General features: G+C 39.5%; 1 protein-coding gene across 1 annotated transcript in view; it reads right to left on the reverse strand.

Moving 5' to 3' along the window:
- Positions 1 to 17,943, reverse strand: part of USH2A (usherin) — a 558,840-nt gene that overhangs the window by 232,797 nt on the left and 308,100 nt on the right. Inside the window, exons 37-38 of the mRNA XM_075204257.1 lie at positions 17,145 to 17,307; positions 2,245 to 2,424 (exon numbers count right to left, since the gene is read on the reverse strand). Coding sequence (XP_075060358.1) covers positions 2,245 to 2,424; positions 17,145 to 17,307 — 343 coding nt within the window. The remainder of the gene's footprint in view (positions 1 to 2,244; positions 2,425 to 17,144; positions 17,308 to 17,943) is intronic.

Consider the following 17,943-nt stretch of genomic DNA (forward strand, 5'->3'; position numbering starts at 1 on the left):
ATCAAGAGCATTTGTAAAAATGCATTTTATGTACAGTAGACATTAATAAAATCGTGACTAATGTATTTCATGGGGGAAAAATAAAAAAAACACACTTTTTTTTATTATTAACAGGTGACAATCATTGAATACTTTTTTATCTGTGCATTCTTTTTGGACTTTTTATTCCACATTGGACATATCCTGAAGTGTATGTCCGTCAATGCAGTGCGAACCTAGACCCATATTCAACAAGAGACTTTTCTTCAGATCTGCCTGTAGGCGAATACGGACATGCATATGCCCAATTTATGTGCGCTTTAAAAAAAAACGCAAATTACACTCGTTTTAGGTTTAAATCATGGTTTGGTTATGTTGGTTAATGCATTTGACAATCATGCATTACCATTCAATGGTCTCCTTAAATATATCTCGATTGCTTTAGCTGCATAGGACTGCTATCCTCCATCACCATTCACCCCCTCCAAGCTTGCAAGGAGAAATGAAGGTAAATCAATTTTGTCCCATTCACCCGCAGTATACCCAGGATTTCCAGATGCAGCATTCACTGCCTGTGAGAGACACCGTCATTTCCTGATGCTCATAGACTGCTCACAGTGGCGTCCCTGTGCCCCGTGCCCAGGAGCGCAATTGTGACAAGATGGACCGCATATGCCAACCTGTCTGTTGATGCAGGGAATCAGCTGGGCTTAGTTTGTCACCGTCTCCTTTCGTTATTCTGAATACGCCCCTCCTGCCGCAGTAGGAGGAGCCTGCTGCCATCACTGGGCTCCTTAATGACGCCCAGAACCACGTTATTTTTGGGTAACTGTCACTGCTAGTGTACTCCCATGCTGGTACACTTGGGCTGGTACCCTTGACCGCTTACTATGGATCAGGGTGCTGTGGATGGATGCCCCTGGCCTATCACACTGGCCAGCTGCTGGGTAGCGGGAGAGCGGTGGTGCTGGAGATCTGGATCCAAACCTCAGAAACAGCCGGATTAGATATAGGGTCTAATCTGTAGGTCACAGGATTTTCAGCATGGAAGATATTTTCAAGCAAGTCTTATTTGCAGTCACACTGATTGGAGGTACCAGTGCTAAGGTTAGATGAAATCAGAAGAACAACTTTGAATACAAAACACTGATGTTTTTATACACATTTCAACACAGCCTCACTGGGTAAGCCAGCCCCTCGAGGCATGAGCTATTTTTAGAATCAGGAAGCAACCTGTTTACCAAAACATGGATTTACCTGAAATGCAAAGCTAACAATATTTACACTTATCTGTGATATCCTAAAAACCTGCATCTTATTTCAAAGGCAGGAAATCTACTAGCAAGTCAAAGGGTGTAATTAACATGAAAACTTTCTTCAGACAGTTGCAGAATACACATTCCCCAAAGAAAGGTACAAACCCCAAACAAGCCATTTCCTCACATCACAATACACAAAAGACTTACATCCACAAAGGCTTATTGTATCAGATATATACCTCCAGAAATAATGCATCTCCTCTAGCAACGCTAAACAAGAAACAAATTTCTTCCCCTGGTCTCAGAAATAAGTATTTCCTGTACCAAAATATACACAATATAAAAAATAAGTGCATTGGCAATTATATAAATAAGCGCCTTGCGCTATTTCCTTTAAATAAATTTATACCATAAGTTATTTATGAGTGATCCAGTCACAGCAGGTAAAATCTCCATCTGCAGCTTTGGCTGCATAAGGACAGCATAGCTAATTCTAGATTATGGAGAGGGGGGGGGGGGTATCTGTGGAACAAGCTGGCAAATGAGGGGTGGTTGGTGCAATATGTCTTCCAATGGGGTGGGGATTTGTTAAGTACCTTTAAAACTTACTTGCCTGCTCTCCTGGAATATCCACAAGACTCCCAGACCCCCGGGAGAACAAATCTTTCCCCCGGACCCCCTCCCCCTCTTGTTGCCAATAAGGGTCGGTGCAATTTGCCTATTGATGGGAGTACATTCTACCAGGTCAAATTTTGCAAATATTCATGTAATTCAGACTACTGATGCTCAATGATTCATACGATTAGTGAGAATAGATTTCTACTGTCCCCAGAACTCAACATGAAGCATCGCTTAGTCTGATCAAATTTCAATTTACCTGGTTATCTGGGTTTTTGCCTCCAAAATGATGGTATCCCTAGTCATACAGGATGCATGAATCCCTATGTTTGAAATACACGTGGGCAACCTGATATATGCATAAAGCCATTGGCACAGCTGAACCTACCTCCAGGAGGCATATTGATTGTGATGGGGTCGCTGGTCACATGACCTTGGCTATTAGATGCATTTACTTCAACAGTGTAGCTAGAAAATGGGACCAGACCATCCACTGACACCCACTTATTGCTTTCTTGACTTTGATACAGTATCCTTTTGAAGTGGGTAATGTTGTGAATTTCATCACCTGTTAAAACAATAGAGATATATTAAGGTCATAACAAAGATTAATTTAAATAGTATTAAGTTATACTATAATGCATTTTAACCAATTGTCACCAGACTGCTTTATCTAGGTGCAAGCAAGTTATTAACACCAGGGGTATATGTGTGTGTATGTATATATATATATATATATATATATATATATATATATATATACATACATACATACACATATACACACACACATATATATATATATATATATATATATATATATATATACACACCATGGCTTCTTCCAGCATCCATGCCCAGTGGGTGCTGGGATACAAATAGTTAAGATAGATTTCACCAATTTTTTCATATTTAGTTTAAAATGTCTCAATGTAGTTCATACTGGTTATACCCCACATGTGGTATAACTGATACTAACCAATCAGAGTGCATTTCTCAGACTCCAAAAACTCACACACTGCAATTACCACAATGAGTCCAGGGGGGAAGGGAACATGTCACTTTAAAAAAACTATATTCCTTTTTTTATTATGTATTAAAACACCAGTCATCCTTATGTACCATAAGCTGATACTCTGGAAACATATCATATACTTATTGCATATGATAGGCTTCAAATGTATCTTCATGCAGCAGATGCATTTAACAAAGATATGTCCAACTCAGCATAATCACATAATTGAGTAATTTTTGGAGGCATCCAACTATATATGAGGCCCACAATATACTGTATATGATAAAGTCCAAGTTTTATGAAGAGGATAGCCGTAACATGGAAGCCGCCAATGTGGCTTCTAGCAACTTAATAAAGTTTGGCTTTTATCGTATGTCTACAGTTCCTATCTTCATCTGCAAAATCTTACAGAATTGATAGGACTTCCTGTCGCATGGTAGTTACTGCCATTTTCTATTGTGGTGTTCCACACTGATGCATTATTTTCGTCATTCATTTACAGCTAACATGTCATAATGGGCCTCCCAAAAGTAGTAAGACACTGATCTTCTTCCTGTTGTTGCCATCTTCTCTCTATTATTACTCTTTATTTACATAGTACCAGCATGCATAATAGCGCTTTACAATTGGCAATAAACACAGTAATAAAACCGGATATTATCAAACAGACAAAGGGGAAAGTTTTGCAATATGAGGGCGGAAATTTCACACAGTGGGCGCAGCCTGAAAAAAGTCTTTTAACTGGGAATGTGAGCAAGTAATGAGAACTTGGGCAGAGTGGAGGGACTGAGTTTCTAGAAAGTGACAGTGCTACAAGTGAAGAGATCTACAATATGTTGTTTCAGTTTTGTTAATGACGTTGTATGTTAGTAGAAGAATTTTTGTATTGGGTTCTGTAACCTGCATCTATTGTTGGGAGTGGTAAAGCCTAGCAGCACTAGAAGAATAGTTGGTGAGGAAAATGAGTCTATATGCTGGGCCAGATTAAAAAATGCAAAATGAATGCAATTTACGTTTTTTTTAAAAACAAACATAAATTACACGCACGTATGGCCCTATTCAAGTACAAACGGATCTCAAGAACTGTTTCCATTTGAATACGGGTATCAGTACGCTCTAGCATATGCAGACAGACAGAACACACTGCCGGATACGCACAATGCATATGTGCAATATAAAGTCCCATCAGAATGCACAGAAAAAAAAAATGTAAATACTGTAATCATTAATAAAAAAGAAAAAAGTTATCATTTTTTTCTTACATGATATTCATATATCAAGATGTTGTTAATGCCTACTATACATAAAATAAATTTTTACAGTTGCTCTTAGTTGCAAACACATGTTCTTTCATGCATGCGTGTCCGTCACCACTATCAATATGCACGTACACCTGCCCTGTATTTGGTGCCAGTGATACGGCTAAAAATCATATACCTAAGAGATGTCCAGAGCTTGAATCAGATAAATGTGCATGCGCTCTACCTTGGCGCTCCCCCTTACTTTACATTGCCAACATGCATAAGCCCCTTCTCTCCCCTGTTCCACCCTTCAAACCGTAGACTGTCGGAGGTGTAATTTGCATTTGGAATTGCATGCACTTGCGTTCATTGGCATATAGTCAATTTCTGTGTATGCGCAGAGCAATTTCAAGAAGAATACAGAACACAACGGGACTTACCTTCCTTAATGAATTAGACCCGTTGTGTCCAAAATGTATGGTACTGGTGAAAGTCTGGTTAGGGGTAGGCCAGTAAAAAGGGAATTGTCACAGTCAATGTAGGAAATTACTGTATGAGATATGTGTATTCTGGAGAGGTGAGGAACAACGGATAGTTCTGAAGGGATCTAGACAACGAACCTGAGGTGTTGGATTTTAAGACAGCTCAGGCAAGCAGCCTCTGTGGGCTGGTGGAAAGATTATTAGCTTAGATTTTGAAAGATTAGGTTCGAGGTGACGAGAGGACATCTAAGATGCAGTGGCAGAAAGATAATTCAGCAACGTAGGCAAACAGATAGTGAAAGACATAAAGGATAGATAAGTGTAGAGGTCATATGCATAAAGCTCATACTGATACTCAACAGAAACTCAGTCAGTTTTCCAAGAGCATTGGTAAAGATAGAGAAGAGATGAGGGCCTAGAACTGAGTCTTTATCCAGAGAAGCAAAAAAGAGGTAGATCCAGATAAACTAACAGTGAAGAAGTGGTTTAATAGGTAGGATGAGAACCAAGATAGGTCAGTGTCATGAAGATCAACGGGATGCAGTGTTTGTATGACAACTGAGTGTCAAAAGCAGCACAGAGGTCAATAAGAGTTAGAAATGACTAGTGGCCTTTAGATTCAGCGGTGATCGAATCGCAGACCACCTTATTCAGTGCAGTTTTTGCGTAGTGTTGAGAACAAAAGGCAAGACTGCAAGGGTTCCAATAAGTTGTGTGAGGAAAGGAAGCATGTGAGGCGAGTGCATGGAAGCATCTCAAGAAGATTGAATTGACAAGGGGAGTTGAGAGATGAGGATACAATCTAAGAGAAAAGTAGGGTCATAATTTGGATATCTTTTCAGAGTAGGAGTAATAACCTCATGTTTGAATAATGGTGGAAAGATTCCAATTGAAAGGGAGATATTACAGATGCTAATTTAACAAACTACTGATTTTTGAGGGGATAGGATTGAGTGAACAGATAACAGAGTGGAAGGTGAATTTATCATTATTTGTGGGAATTGAGCAGGTTGGTACTCAGGGAAGAGGATTTCATTTCATATTGGATCTTGGATATCTTGTCCTTGAAATAGGATGCAAGATCTTTGCCAGTGATGGTGGTTGGAATGTTTGATGTTGGTGGGTTAAGAAGAGATTTAAATGTTTTAAACAGCAATTTGAGGTTAGAAGACTGAGTGGAGATGAACGATTGGAAGTATATTTGTTTGGGAATGTCCAGAGTATTTATTTTTGTTTACGGGAAGAAAAGACTGACATTTCCAATAAAAAAGCGGCAGGAGGGATGGGACCACTGTACTCTCTGATGGAACTTTCGAAACATTAATAATAACTCACATGTTTAGGTGTTACATTAGGTTCGCAGTACCCATCGTTATCATGCTGTCAGAATTAAAAGGAGGGAAGAAGGAATGAAAACAGAAAAGTAGAGAACTATGGAAGAGAACAGCAACTCTAAATTTTATGCATATATCATACATATATCTTTTTCCACAGCACCCCACAGTTTCAGGCACCCGCCTGTGTAGTCGGAAGCTTGCAGATTCCCTATTTCCGGCAGTCACTTTTTCTTATGAAGTTGTACTAAATTAACCTTTCTCCAATCCCCCGTTATAGGGTGACGTTTGTCAACAGCACCTCATACACTGGATCCGGCCCTGTCATGAGCTATATTTTTTCTCTAGGAACAAAATGGCAATCAATATTTTGTGCTCCCGTCTGCAAATGTTTTACAGTACTGTACTATGGCTTTTACAGGACCTAATTCATTCTTACAATATCAGCTAGCAAGCATTTCATAGCGTGGGATCATATAATAAATATATATCTTTGTGGCTTTACTAAAAGACTAGCATAAAGCAGAAAATAACTCAGGAGATCCGAAGGGATTACTGAATAAATCTTCTCTGCCATCGATGCAGGTAAAATGGAACTACAGAACTGTATACACCAGAGAACTGTTACTGATCATCTCTCATCATCAAGCAACCTCCAAACTCTAAGCAAACTGTAGCTGAGCACAGGTAGTAAAGGGTTTTAGAGGTATGTTATAAGCTGGAGTGGAGTCTTAGACAAAGGTGGAGTGACTTGATGGCTAATCAGATCACTAGCTTGTTTAGTGTGGGTATTACAGATACGTGAGAGTCCCATTAAGCCAAGAAATATTGTCCAAAAAAATCTAAGAAGCAATACAAATATTGCACTAACACATGGACACCAGCTCTTCAATTCAAACCAAATATATTCAATACCATTACCAACACCAGTACACTATGAGTAGTAGCACAGTGGCTTAGTGGTTAGCACTTTTGCCTCACAGCACTGAGGTCATGAGTTCAATTCCCGACCACGACCTTATCTGTGAGGGGTTTGTATGTTCTCCCCGAGTTTACATGGGTTTCCTCTGGGTGCTCCGGTTTTCCTCCCACACTCCAAAAACATGCCAGCAGGTTAATTTGCTGCTATCAAATTGACCCTAGTCTCTGTCTGAGTGTGTGTGTTATTTTAGAAATTTAGACTGTAAGCTCCAATGGGGCAGGGACTGATGTGAGTGAGTTTTCTGTACAGCGCTGCAGAATTAGTGGCGCTATAAAAATAAATAGTGATGATAATGATAATAATAATAAAAATAATAATAACTGTCTTACACACAAGAAGCAGAAGTAGACTGAGTGTACTAATCATCACATGTTTCATAAGCTATGCAGAGTTTTGGGCTCGCTGGCTGGTTGACTTAAAGTGAAAACAATTGAAAAATCCATGTACATTGTTGTGGTCTTCTTGAAAATGATCATACACTGCGAAAGAACATCCCCATGATTACAATAATCATAGTTCAAATTACAGCAATCACAATAGATTGAATGTGAAGATGACAGTTTTGCGATAACAATCGACTCTCTTACCTTCCCCAATTCCTCTATATTTGAGAACATGAACTACAAATGAACATGCTGTTAAATAACTTCACTGATGACTTGCAAATGAGTTCTGGAAGGCTGTGTAGTTAAATGTAAGTGAGAAATTAACAATTCTAAAGGAGCACATTTTAATTTACGTTGAAATTAGCACGAATTTTGGCCACAACTTATTTCACAGTTCTCAAACCAGTTTTGTTATCAATGTACAGAAGCCTAAATGTTCTTCTAGGTTATTTTAAAGGGATGATCACTGTCTATTAGGGTGTTTTAAATGACAGTCAATACTTTGTGGGGAAATACTGAATGGCGGAGGTGGAATTTAGTGATGTAGAAAGTGGTATATGATTGGTTGTGAGGTTTATAACAGATTTAATCAGGAAGAATTTCCCAACCATTGTCATAGCATTTTATTGCCCAAAGCTTTACTGTATCCCTTCTATATAAAATAAATACATGGTAATAACTAACAAAAATAGAAATAGGAATCATTATTTAAGGGCAAGCTGTGACAGTTTTCTAAGTTCTGGAATTAAACACTCGCCCACCAAGATAGTACAACAGCGGAACTCCCTGTACAGTGATGGGAGAACTCTCCTGCCCTCCAATGATGCACCAGGCTTCACAGACTGGAGGTTGAAAGTAAATTTGATTAGTAAATAAGATTGTCCATAAAGCATTAATAAGCTTATCTGTAGCAGTGTACACCCCCTGCTGGTATTTGCAGTCCCCAAACTGTGAGTACTGGAGCATCATGGGAATGCCAACACCCGCTGGGGTGTTTCTTTATTCTTTTACAGTTCTGTTAAACTGTTTTCATAGAGATATAACATGGCAGTGACACTATCACGTTTCACAATATATATAGTGATCAGTAGCAAATTCTGAATATTGTCACAAAAGAAGTAGTGACCCCCAACATTCCGACCACTCCTGGACAGCTCTCACCCTCACCCTGGTTCACCGGGGCCAAACCACAAACCTAGGCTTGTTAGTATACCTGACCTCTGTCACTGGAGCATGTAGGCACAGTGATTTCTGTGCCCATAAGTCATACATCATCAGATAGTCTCACCCTTTTATATAGAATACTTTGTAGCCTTACTGTACTTGTCATATCATAGAATTTATTACAAATAATTTGCACAATTCATCCCCTTCTTCCCCTAAATCAACAGTTTCTCGGGTATAGCTCTCACCTAATTGGCTAATTCACAATTTGCCTCAGTTAAGCCCAGCCCATCAACAAACCAACAAGCCTGATGTATGCACTGTGTAGAGGAAAGGCTGCCTTTCAGATGTTGTCACCTTTAGGCACATCCCTTCCAGTTTTGTTATTGATTCTCCAACGCCTGCGAATGTTACATCTTTCTATATATACAATTAAATTACCTTATTACATAATTTGTCTTCCATTTAAAATGTCAATGATCGATGTTTTCATTGAATTTTTGCCCATTGCTGGTTCAGTAAACATTCTATATGTGATAATAGAGAAGCATTCTTAAAATATTTGACCTTTTAAAAGTTTTTGACTTTTTTCCCCAGCACTTACAACTTGCATGCAGACTATATCAGGTTTACACCCCAACTGAGTTTATAGCGAAAACACTGATTGAAAGTAATTTTTTTAAAGAATCGATATGCACAGCATGTCGGGGTCCTGAGGTTCCCAGTCAAGATGTCGGGGTAAGTGTTGTCGTAGTAGTCATGTTCAGGAACATGACTATCACCGAGTGTTCTCTTGCCTAGTTATAGGATGAGAGTCTTTGATTAGCTCATTTACACCACTGCTGTCTACACATTCAATGTCTGCTGTCTGAAATACAGTATCATCTGTATGCTAGGTCGAAAAACTGTAATGGAAATCAAACTGAGGTGTCTAGTAGAGTATATCTCTCTGTTATATTGTGTTTATTGTCAGCGATCTTAATTACCGAGCCAATAATTCTCTTGAGATCTTTTATGCCAATGTTTTTTAAACCAATGTCATTTTTATCCATGCACAGTTTTCTTATAAGATATAACACGCTTGAGACAATTTCATCTATGAAAGTCGTGCTGCAATGCCCCGTTACTGAGCCCAGGCATTATGTAAATGAAGATTATCTCCCTTTTCAATTGGTGTTCATAATTCATGGATGTCAATAGAGATTTTGGGCTCTCTGGGGAGTCTCTCAGTAAGGCAGCCGAGGACTTAGAGTCTGAAATCCATAATCAAATATCTAGATTGATTGTGTCACTTGCACTTCTATTGATTTTAATTGGGCTGGCTGACCTGAGAGAATAATATAAGTGTGGCTAAGACTGATTTATGGCAATAAAATACATTCTATTGTGAATGGTAATCAAATGGTATGGTTTAACTCATTCAGTGCAGTACGGTGGTTTTCGTACACTGAACATAAATAAACTCACTTGTGTTAATTTACTAACGTGCACACAATGCCACAGTGTTTTTATATCATTTATAAAGCGTGACTACGGTATAATATATGCTATTGGAAGTGTGGATATGATAAAATGTGACAACGGTGTAGCAATTTTTAAGGAGTATGAGTGGTATAAATGCTTGTATAAGGATCTGTGAAATATATTCTATTGGTAGCAATATATTTCACAATTGTTTAAACAATTTCTATAGCTTCTCTGCTTCATTTCTCATTCTTCCATCTCATTAAAGCAGCCAGAGATTATACCACACACAAGATCCTCAAGGGCGGCCCTATCATATATAATCCCTAGCCCAGTGGCGGAACTACCACTGGTGGGCAGGTCCCGTGCACCGGGGTCCATGGATATTATCGGGCCCCGCTGCATGGCAGATGCAGAGGGTCAGGGGTCCTGGTTTCCTCATCCCCGCCTCCCTGCCACGGGACCCACAGCTTGCTAGTTCCGCCTCTGCACTAGCCCCACCCCTGCCCATGACATGATCTTGTTTTTTTTTTCCTCCCTGATTGTCCATGCTCTTTGCTAATCCTGTCTCATCACATTCACTCCTACAAGACTCTTCCCAATTAACATCCCACCGGTGGATTCTCCTGCCCCGAAATATCAGTCTCTCTCCCACCGGCCAATGTTTAATTCTATCAATGTCTGATCGTATGCCCTTGTGTACAGGGATCAGGGGCAAATACAGGATTTCTCGAAGGAGGATGGCTGGCAAATGCTGGATTTCGGGATGAAGAGAGGAATCAATTTGCCTCAATAATCCTGCAACAGACACATGGGAAGGATAACACATGGGCGACACACAAAGGCCTTCCCTAATGTCTTTGTGATGGGCCATTGATTAGGGAATCAGCGTCATGTAGGATGGGGCACCACGCTGGCATATGGCTTTCACTCATCAGTAAGTGATTTAATCTAACTAAAGGCAACATATATGTATTAAAACACTCAATTACCTATTTCTATTGACCAATTTAACATACATTATACATGCACAGTTAATCCTTAAACACTGACACAGCCTATGTTTGAAGACACATTATTGATATGTTTTACATACAAGAAGACTTACGCCTGGAGAGGCAAACTGGGGGGAGGGAAGGGTGTGTGAGCATAAGCAGAGTACAGTAAAGTTATGTTCACTTCATTTGCAAGGTTTTTAGAGGAACACACAGCTACAGATACACCTGCAGCCTGTTGTGGGGGCTATACCTCTGGAGCACAGATACATGCTTATGGTGATCATCAGCACGGATATCTGCAGTGTAAAAATAAATAAATAACTAAATGGTGACATTCCCCCCCCCCAAAAAAAGTGATCCAACTCCCCCATCCCCCCAGGCAAAGGCCGCAACCAGCACCACACATGACAAGGTGTACTGGACACACTATAACAGGAAATCCCACATAGTCCTCCATGTCAATGGCATACAGCCCCAGCCTGCTCAGTATGGAGCTAAATTCCATAGAAATCGAGCCTGCAAAGAACAGTGGGGAAAAAATCCCTGTGCTGAAAGCAACGGGACCACTCCTAACACCCCAGCTGACGGTGTTGGGGTAATACTGTTTTAAAAGTTTATTGTGGATGTGGCACTGCTGGTTCCAGCAAGCCCTGGCAGCCTTACAAATAACAGTATGACCTGGCAGCCTTACAAATAACAGCATGACCTGGCAGCCTTACAAATAACACCATGACCTGGCAGCCTTACAAATAACAGCATGACCTGGCAGCCTTACAAATAACAGCATGACCTGGCATCCTAGGCCCGCTATTGTAAAAAGACCGCCACAAAGCATGAAAAAAATACTTCATATAAAGACTCCCCCAATCCCTTGCTCAGAAATGTATTCACTAAACCAACATGGATCTTTCTTTCATTTAAATCAAATGGAATAAAAACCAAATGCACAAGGATGACACTAACCTGCTCATTGTTGCTGATTGGTCAGAGCCTGACCAGTCAGACAGCACTGGGCTGTTTTTTGCTAAAGGTGGTGCTTTTATTGGGGGACATTCAACCCTTTGTAACCTCACGCTGTGAGTTTCCCTGTTATAGTGTGACCAAGCCAGTGCTGGTTATGGCTTTTGTGAGAGGGACTTAGGGCTATCATTAGGGGGGTGCAGGGAGTACAGCAATAAGGGGCCCAACAGCAGTATAGAAGGTCCTGGGCCCAAACAGATTTACTCCCTCCACCTCCATCATTTATTTATATATATATATATATATATATATATAGTGCCATTGGAACTTACAGTCTAAATTCCCTAACATACACACACACACACACTAGGGTCAATTTTATTGGTAGCCAATTAACCTACCAGTATGCTTCTGGAGTGTGGGAGGAAACCTACACAAACACGGGGAGAACATACAAACTCCACACAGATAAGGCCATGGTCATTAAACTCATGACCCCAGTGCTGAGAGGCAGAAGTGCTAACCACTGAGCCACCGTGCTGCCCATTTGATGGGCTCCCTTTCTAGGTAACAGCTGCTTATGAAATGTGAGGGGTGGGGGAACACTGCACAGAGAGGTGACCTGCTCTCTGCAGCATTGCCGATATAACTAATGATGCCATAACGCTGTCAATGGATATATGCTGAAAGTAGCCAATAAGAGGCAGAAAAGAAGAGAAGCACAAAGGGAAAGTAAACAATGACAGCACTAACCAGTGCTCCCCTCTTCCTCTCTTCTACCCAAAAGGAATATAATGTTAACCAGAGACTATGCACCACTACCAGAGTGTAGGACACAAATTACAGCATACCATGACATCTATTTATTTCTCCCCAATTACGCTATATGCTCCCTGCTGTTAGAAGTATGAGGGAAGAAGTATGAGTAAGGGCTGAAGAGTGCTTGTGCCTCAGGAGTTATAGATGGATTGGCCAGGAACTTTTGGCCCAGTCAAATGCTGTCATTAAGGCCTCCTACGTCTTAGAGATCAGCCTCATCACAAGCACCTGGGAAGACAGAGTTGCTGCAACCACCTCAGCTCCAAACTTTTACAGCTGTTGAAAAATATACTCCTTTTGCAACAACTTGAAAATATTCCAGGTATGTTTGGTCACAAACTCCACCTGTGCCTGCTGTGGTTTCTGGAGTTGTTGTAAGCTCCGATCATGTAACTCTTTCTGGACAAAATTAACTATTGGGCAAGGTTCTCCATGATGGCACTCTTGAGTCCTAAAGTTTAGGAATTGACTCAGTCCCACTTCTAACACCAACTTGTGAAGGGCAGGGTTGAGTCCGGACACTAGAGAAAGGCATACAGTTGAACAGCAGCTTTATTAGACCAAACTGTAGGAACACAAGACACAGCAACCCAGGAATATGATTGAAGATGGGGAAGTATAGAAGTGAAGGGGCTTTATACAATATAAACAGTATTTATACTGGCAGAGGGTAACACAGAATGAGTCAATATATTAGTCTGTCTTAGGAAGGGTTTGGAGCTAACCCATACTTTTGGAAAATGTAACCCCTTCCTCAAATGCCCTACCATATTCACCATTGTCTATTGCCACAGCTTACAGTCATATTTCAGCAGGGAAATTGGCCTATAAAACCACAGTCAAATTTAAGATGAACCATTATCATTGCAACATATAGTGATGGGGAAGAGTGTGAGACTGAAGTGAAGCCCTAAACACCTAGAGGGACTGTGGGGCCAGAATTTACTTATACCTTAGTGGGGAGTACGTCAGACCCAAGGACATTATCATATAATATTAGAATCTAGGTTTCTCTATGACTTCAGTAGGTAATTTGGGGAACAATAGCATTTAATTAGATTGTAATTTCTCACTGTGTTTTGGTAAGTTGCGAGTCATACAAGGACAAATAGTACATATTAAACTGTTCATCTATATGTTGCACATTGAAGACAACTTAACCCAGAGTTCCAAACAGAGAGCACAGCTGGAGGACTCTGCTGTTATATAGCTAAATAGACTTGCATTGTGACTGATTGGCCAGCTCGAAAAACTGTTTGCTGAATAAACACGGATTTCTGTTTGGCTTTGTTTGGATTTGATAGGAAGTATCTACATATATGCTCTTTGTACCATCAATCAGCTATCTCTATTATCAACCGATGGATCACATTTACATAAACCAACTCTTTCCAAGTGGACGTTTTAACTTAGGATATTGATGAATGTAAATGCCTGAACAAACGTCCCACACCAACTTCTTCTTGGCCGTGGTAACATTAATATTAAACGAGGCACCAAACTGTTGACTGAAATGATCTTGTGCTTGGGAAAAGGGACAGTCAAAAGGGTTGAATATTCCAATGTCATTTGGGAGGCCGCTGCTTGATCTGCCATAGTGGTGGTCCGCCATCTAGTTCTACAGGAAAGTCTAACATTCAGGCAGCTGAGTGGTCTCCAATCTTAACCATCTGAAGTCTGCTAGCAGCCCGGAGATGTCAGTACCTGCTACTTAACAAAATAAGTCGCCTTACACCATAGGATTAATAAACAGGAGAATCACTAGTCAGGGACTCATCAAGTCAGCATCTGTTCACTTTGCAATGCAAATCACGTCCACCATCGCTGTACGTTTAAGCCTGTTTTTCATATACCTAATTATCCTCTTGGGTGCAACGCTATCGAACAAGTGACCACTTTCTAAATCAAATGTATTAATAGTAACTTGTGGCAAGCCTAATTTTGACTTTCACTTTTCCCCTAACTTATTTTGGCTATCACTACAGCAGTTGTTCCGTTCAGTGTATATACATGTTTGTACACAGGAGTACTGAAGTTTGATCATCTAAGACTGTCATGAGGTTTGTATAAAATAAATGTAATTTTCTGCATTCAAATCTATAGCTAATTAATTTTCCTTCCTTGTTCTAGAAACTGGTACCTGTCAAATCTTGTTATATTTTTTTTCCCCAGTTTACCTGCTGTACAAATGAGCAAACTAGACCATTAAGAGGAAGGAATTTGCCTCATTCTTAAGATCAGCTTTCCCACCACTAAAATATGCAGGGAGTCAGTTCTTTATTACCATCAGTAGATAAATGGCTGGGTTTCCTTTGCTGAAGAATATATAATGGTTAAAAAGTCACTTTTTCCTTATAGCTCCACATAAATCACAGAACTAGTCAATATTTAATAATGCTTGCCTTGGACTGGAGTCCCTTGATCACCCCTGTCATGTGTAATGGCTCCCTCTTCGATATCTTTGACATAAAAGCTCAGCTTTACTGCAATACTAACATGTAGTGGGTCATTACAGATCGACATTTACCTTAATCTGTGACTGCCAACCATGAACCGATAAATTCCAGAAGATTCCACTGGGAGAAATCAGTAAAGTTCTCAGTGGAAAGAAATGAAAGGAAATTCTGCCGAGAACGGAATACATTTTCTACAAGGGATGCTTGGCAAATGGATCCTGACTTTTTTGAAAGTTCTCTGACTGCGCAGACTTGCGACATTTTGTGCCATTTTGATGGCTTGAAAGGCAGGCTGACAATCCCTGATGATCTGTTGCAAAAGAGAGGCAGATTTTTTCCTCTGCAAAAACAATGCAAGATTAAACATGGGCAGTACCATTTTCCCATTAATCACCCTGCTGTCTGAGTGGATATTCCTGTCTTGTCACTAGTCCAGCATTTTTTTATTTTATTATTTTTTTTTTTTTTAAATCGATCATTACTCGTATACCTCATAATCTTACAAGTGCTTCACAGCAGAATACATCAAAGTCTTCATTGCATAAAGAAGAGGACATGGTAGGCTTTGAAAGAGGTCAGCAGAGACTGTCTATCATATATTAAACGCTTCGGCACATATGCTTCACAAAACGCTACACAAAACAGAGCTTTATGTATCATTCTTTGGGGATTGTAGCACAGATTGACACTTCCCTTCATCGGCTAACATAGACAGAGCAGAAGCAAAAAAATAGTACTGTATATGGTACTAAAAATCTATTTTGCAAGCTACATTTACAATGCTGCACACTGTTTTCATTGCATGTATATATTGTTTTTTAGGGAAAGGTACACTGTCAAAAAATGCACTGTTTTCATTTATCATTCACGCTAAAATATACTTCAGATATAATGTTATTTAAAAAAAATACTTAGAGAACACATATCAGCCAGTTTTAACTCGATGTAAATGATATTATCCAGAAGTCTATTGTCCTTTTGGAATGGCTTACTGTTTCGTAGGAAGTCTAGCATGAAAATCTCCCCATGTTCATTTTTTTAGTAAGACTGTCTACATAGTTCTCCACATACTGAATAGAACAACCGATCCTGCACTGATTAGTCCAAACAAGGCTGAAACAGGCTGTTTGTACAAGAATGCTCTAACAGCACAAGTCGGGTTACAAATCCAGTAGGTAGGTATTGACAAAGAGCTGTCATGTAAATGTCATTACTAAGAATCCGTGGGCAAATCTTAACATTATTTAACCAAGATTAGAAATAACCTTCAGGAATATGTATTAATCATTCTTACATCATAAAGATGGCAGGATAGGATTCACCAGCCACGGGCTTGGGGTTTGAGAGAGCAAGGACTGCAGCAGTATCAGAAATCCCATCACAAATAATGAGTTTGGTTCACTGAATTTGCCTTTTTTTGTATAGCAAACGATGTGGACTTCTTGCCTCAGTAAAACATGCAAAGAATCCAGTTCATTGTCGGATTACCACATTCTACAGTCAGTTCATTTAACTTGATCACCAAGAGATAATTCCACGAACCAGGTAGTAACGAGCAGTAAGTGAGTTGTAACAAATACATATGATTACATCTTCAATTTCCCAATGGGAAAATCGGAGCAAATTCAATCCTGACTCCTGATCCAGACATGTCCTCAAGTGATTACATCCACTCTCTTAAATTTGGAAGATGAACCCCTTTATGGTTTTTGGAAATTGGGATTGGTCAACATAAAAAAGAAGAGTTGTGCGATGCATCTACAGGTTTATTAACTACATGTATATTTATATCATCATATCCACCTTGTATAATATATGTTTTTAGAACTTTGCATTGCTTGTAGTGTGCGCACAGTAATTCTCTTTGCCTACTGTAATCCTGAGAAATATGCTGTCCACAAACCTCACAGGCATGAAAAAAACCCATTAAAAGTGTTTTTGAAAACAAAATACAGTTTAAAATGACATACTATGTAATATTAGTTACCTTCTTTTTCATAAAATAGTCCATTAAAAATGACATTGTATGTAATTTGTCCATTGGGCGTTTCCGGTCCATCCCACCTCACTTGGATATCTCTTGGACCATTTATGGTAGACTGGAGTAGAACATTCCCTTCTGGCTTAGATTCATGAGTGTATGTCTCAAGCTGTAAATAAATAAATTAGATTTATTAACTATTATAAATCCCCTGATGCTCTAAGTACAGCATGTATGTGGTGTCATCTGCTAGAAATCAAACAGACAAATCCATGTAATGTTTAGTGAGTTTAGAATCAAAATCTTAACACATCACAGTGTCGTCCATGTTTCTAGTGAGTTACCATTTTTATGACACAGAAAATGTTCTCGATAGTACATTTTGAAGGTCTATTTCAAAGATCACTTACACTTTTTGTGAGCTCCCTCTCATTTCTTAGTCTAATATTTTAACTTCTGGTGGTGCCACTTTCTTCTGTTAAGATCTGTGTGTGCACTTTCTTTTTTTTTAGAGATTAAAGGGCATATTTTCAGTTAGGTACACATTTTTGCCCAGTCGAACAAACCATTTGACAATGGAAGAGGTGCAAATATGCACTTTTTATTTATTTGTTTCGCAAATACACCATACACATCTATTGTTACACTGCAAGCTGTGCCTTTTATATTATACCAAAATGTTTTATTTCCAGGTGCAAATCTGTCAGTACCCAGTAGCTGGCTTTGTGCCTAAGTCTAAATCAGCCCCTAATGTGCAAAACGGGCCCAAAGGATGTCTTTTTGCAAATATAACCATTATCATATA

The sequence above is a fragment of the Mixophyes fleayi genome, chromosome 3 (genome assembly GCF_038048845.1).
Source record: "Mixophyes fleayi isolate aMixFle1 chromosome 3, aMixFle1.hap1, whole genome shotgun sequence".
In the NCBI taxonomy this organism is placed as follows: domain Eukaryota; kingdom Metazoa; phylum Chordata; class Amphibia; order Anura; family Limnodynastidae; genus Mixophyes; species Mixophyes fleayi.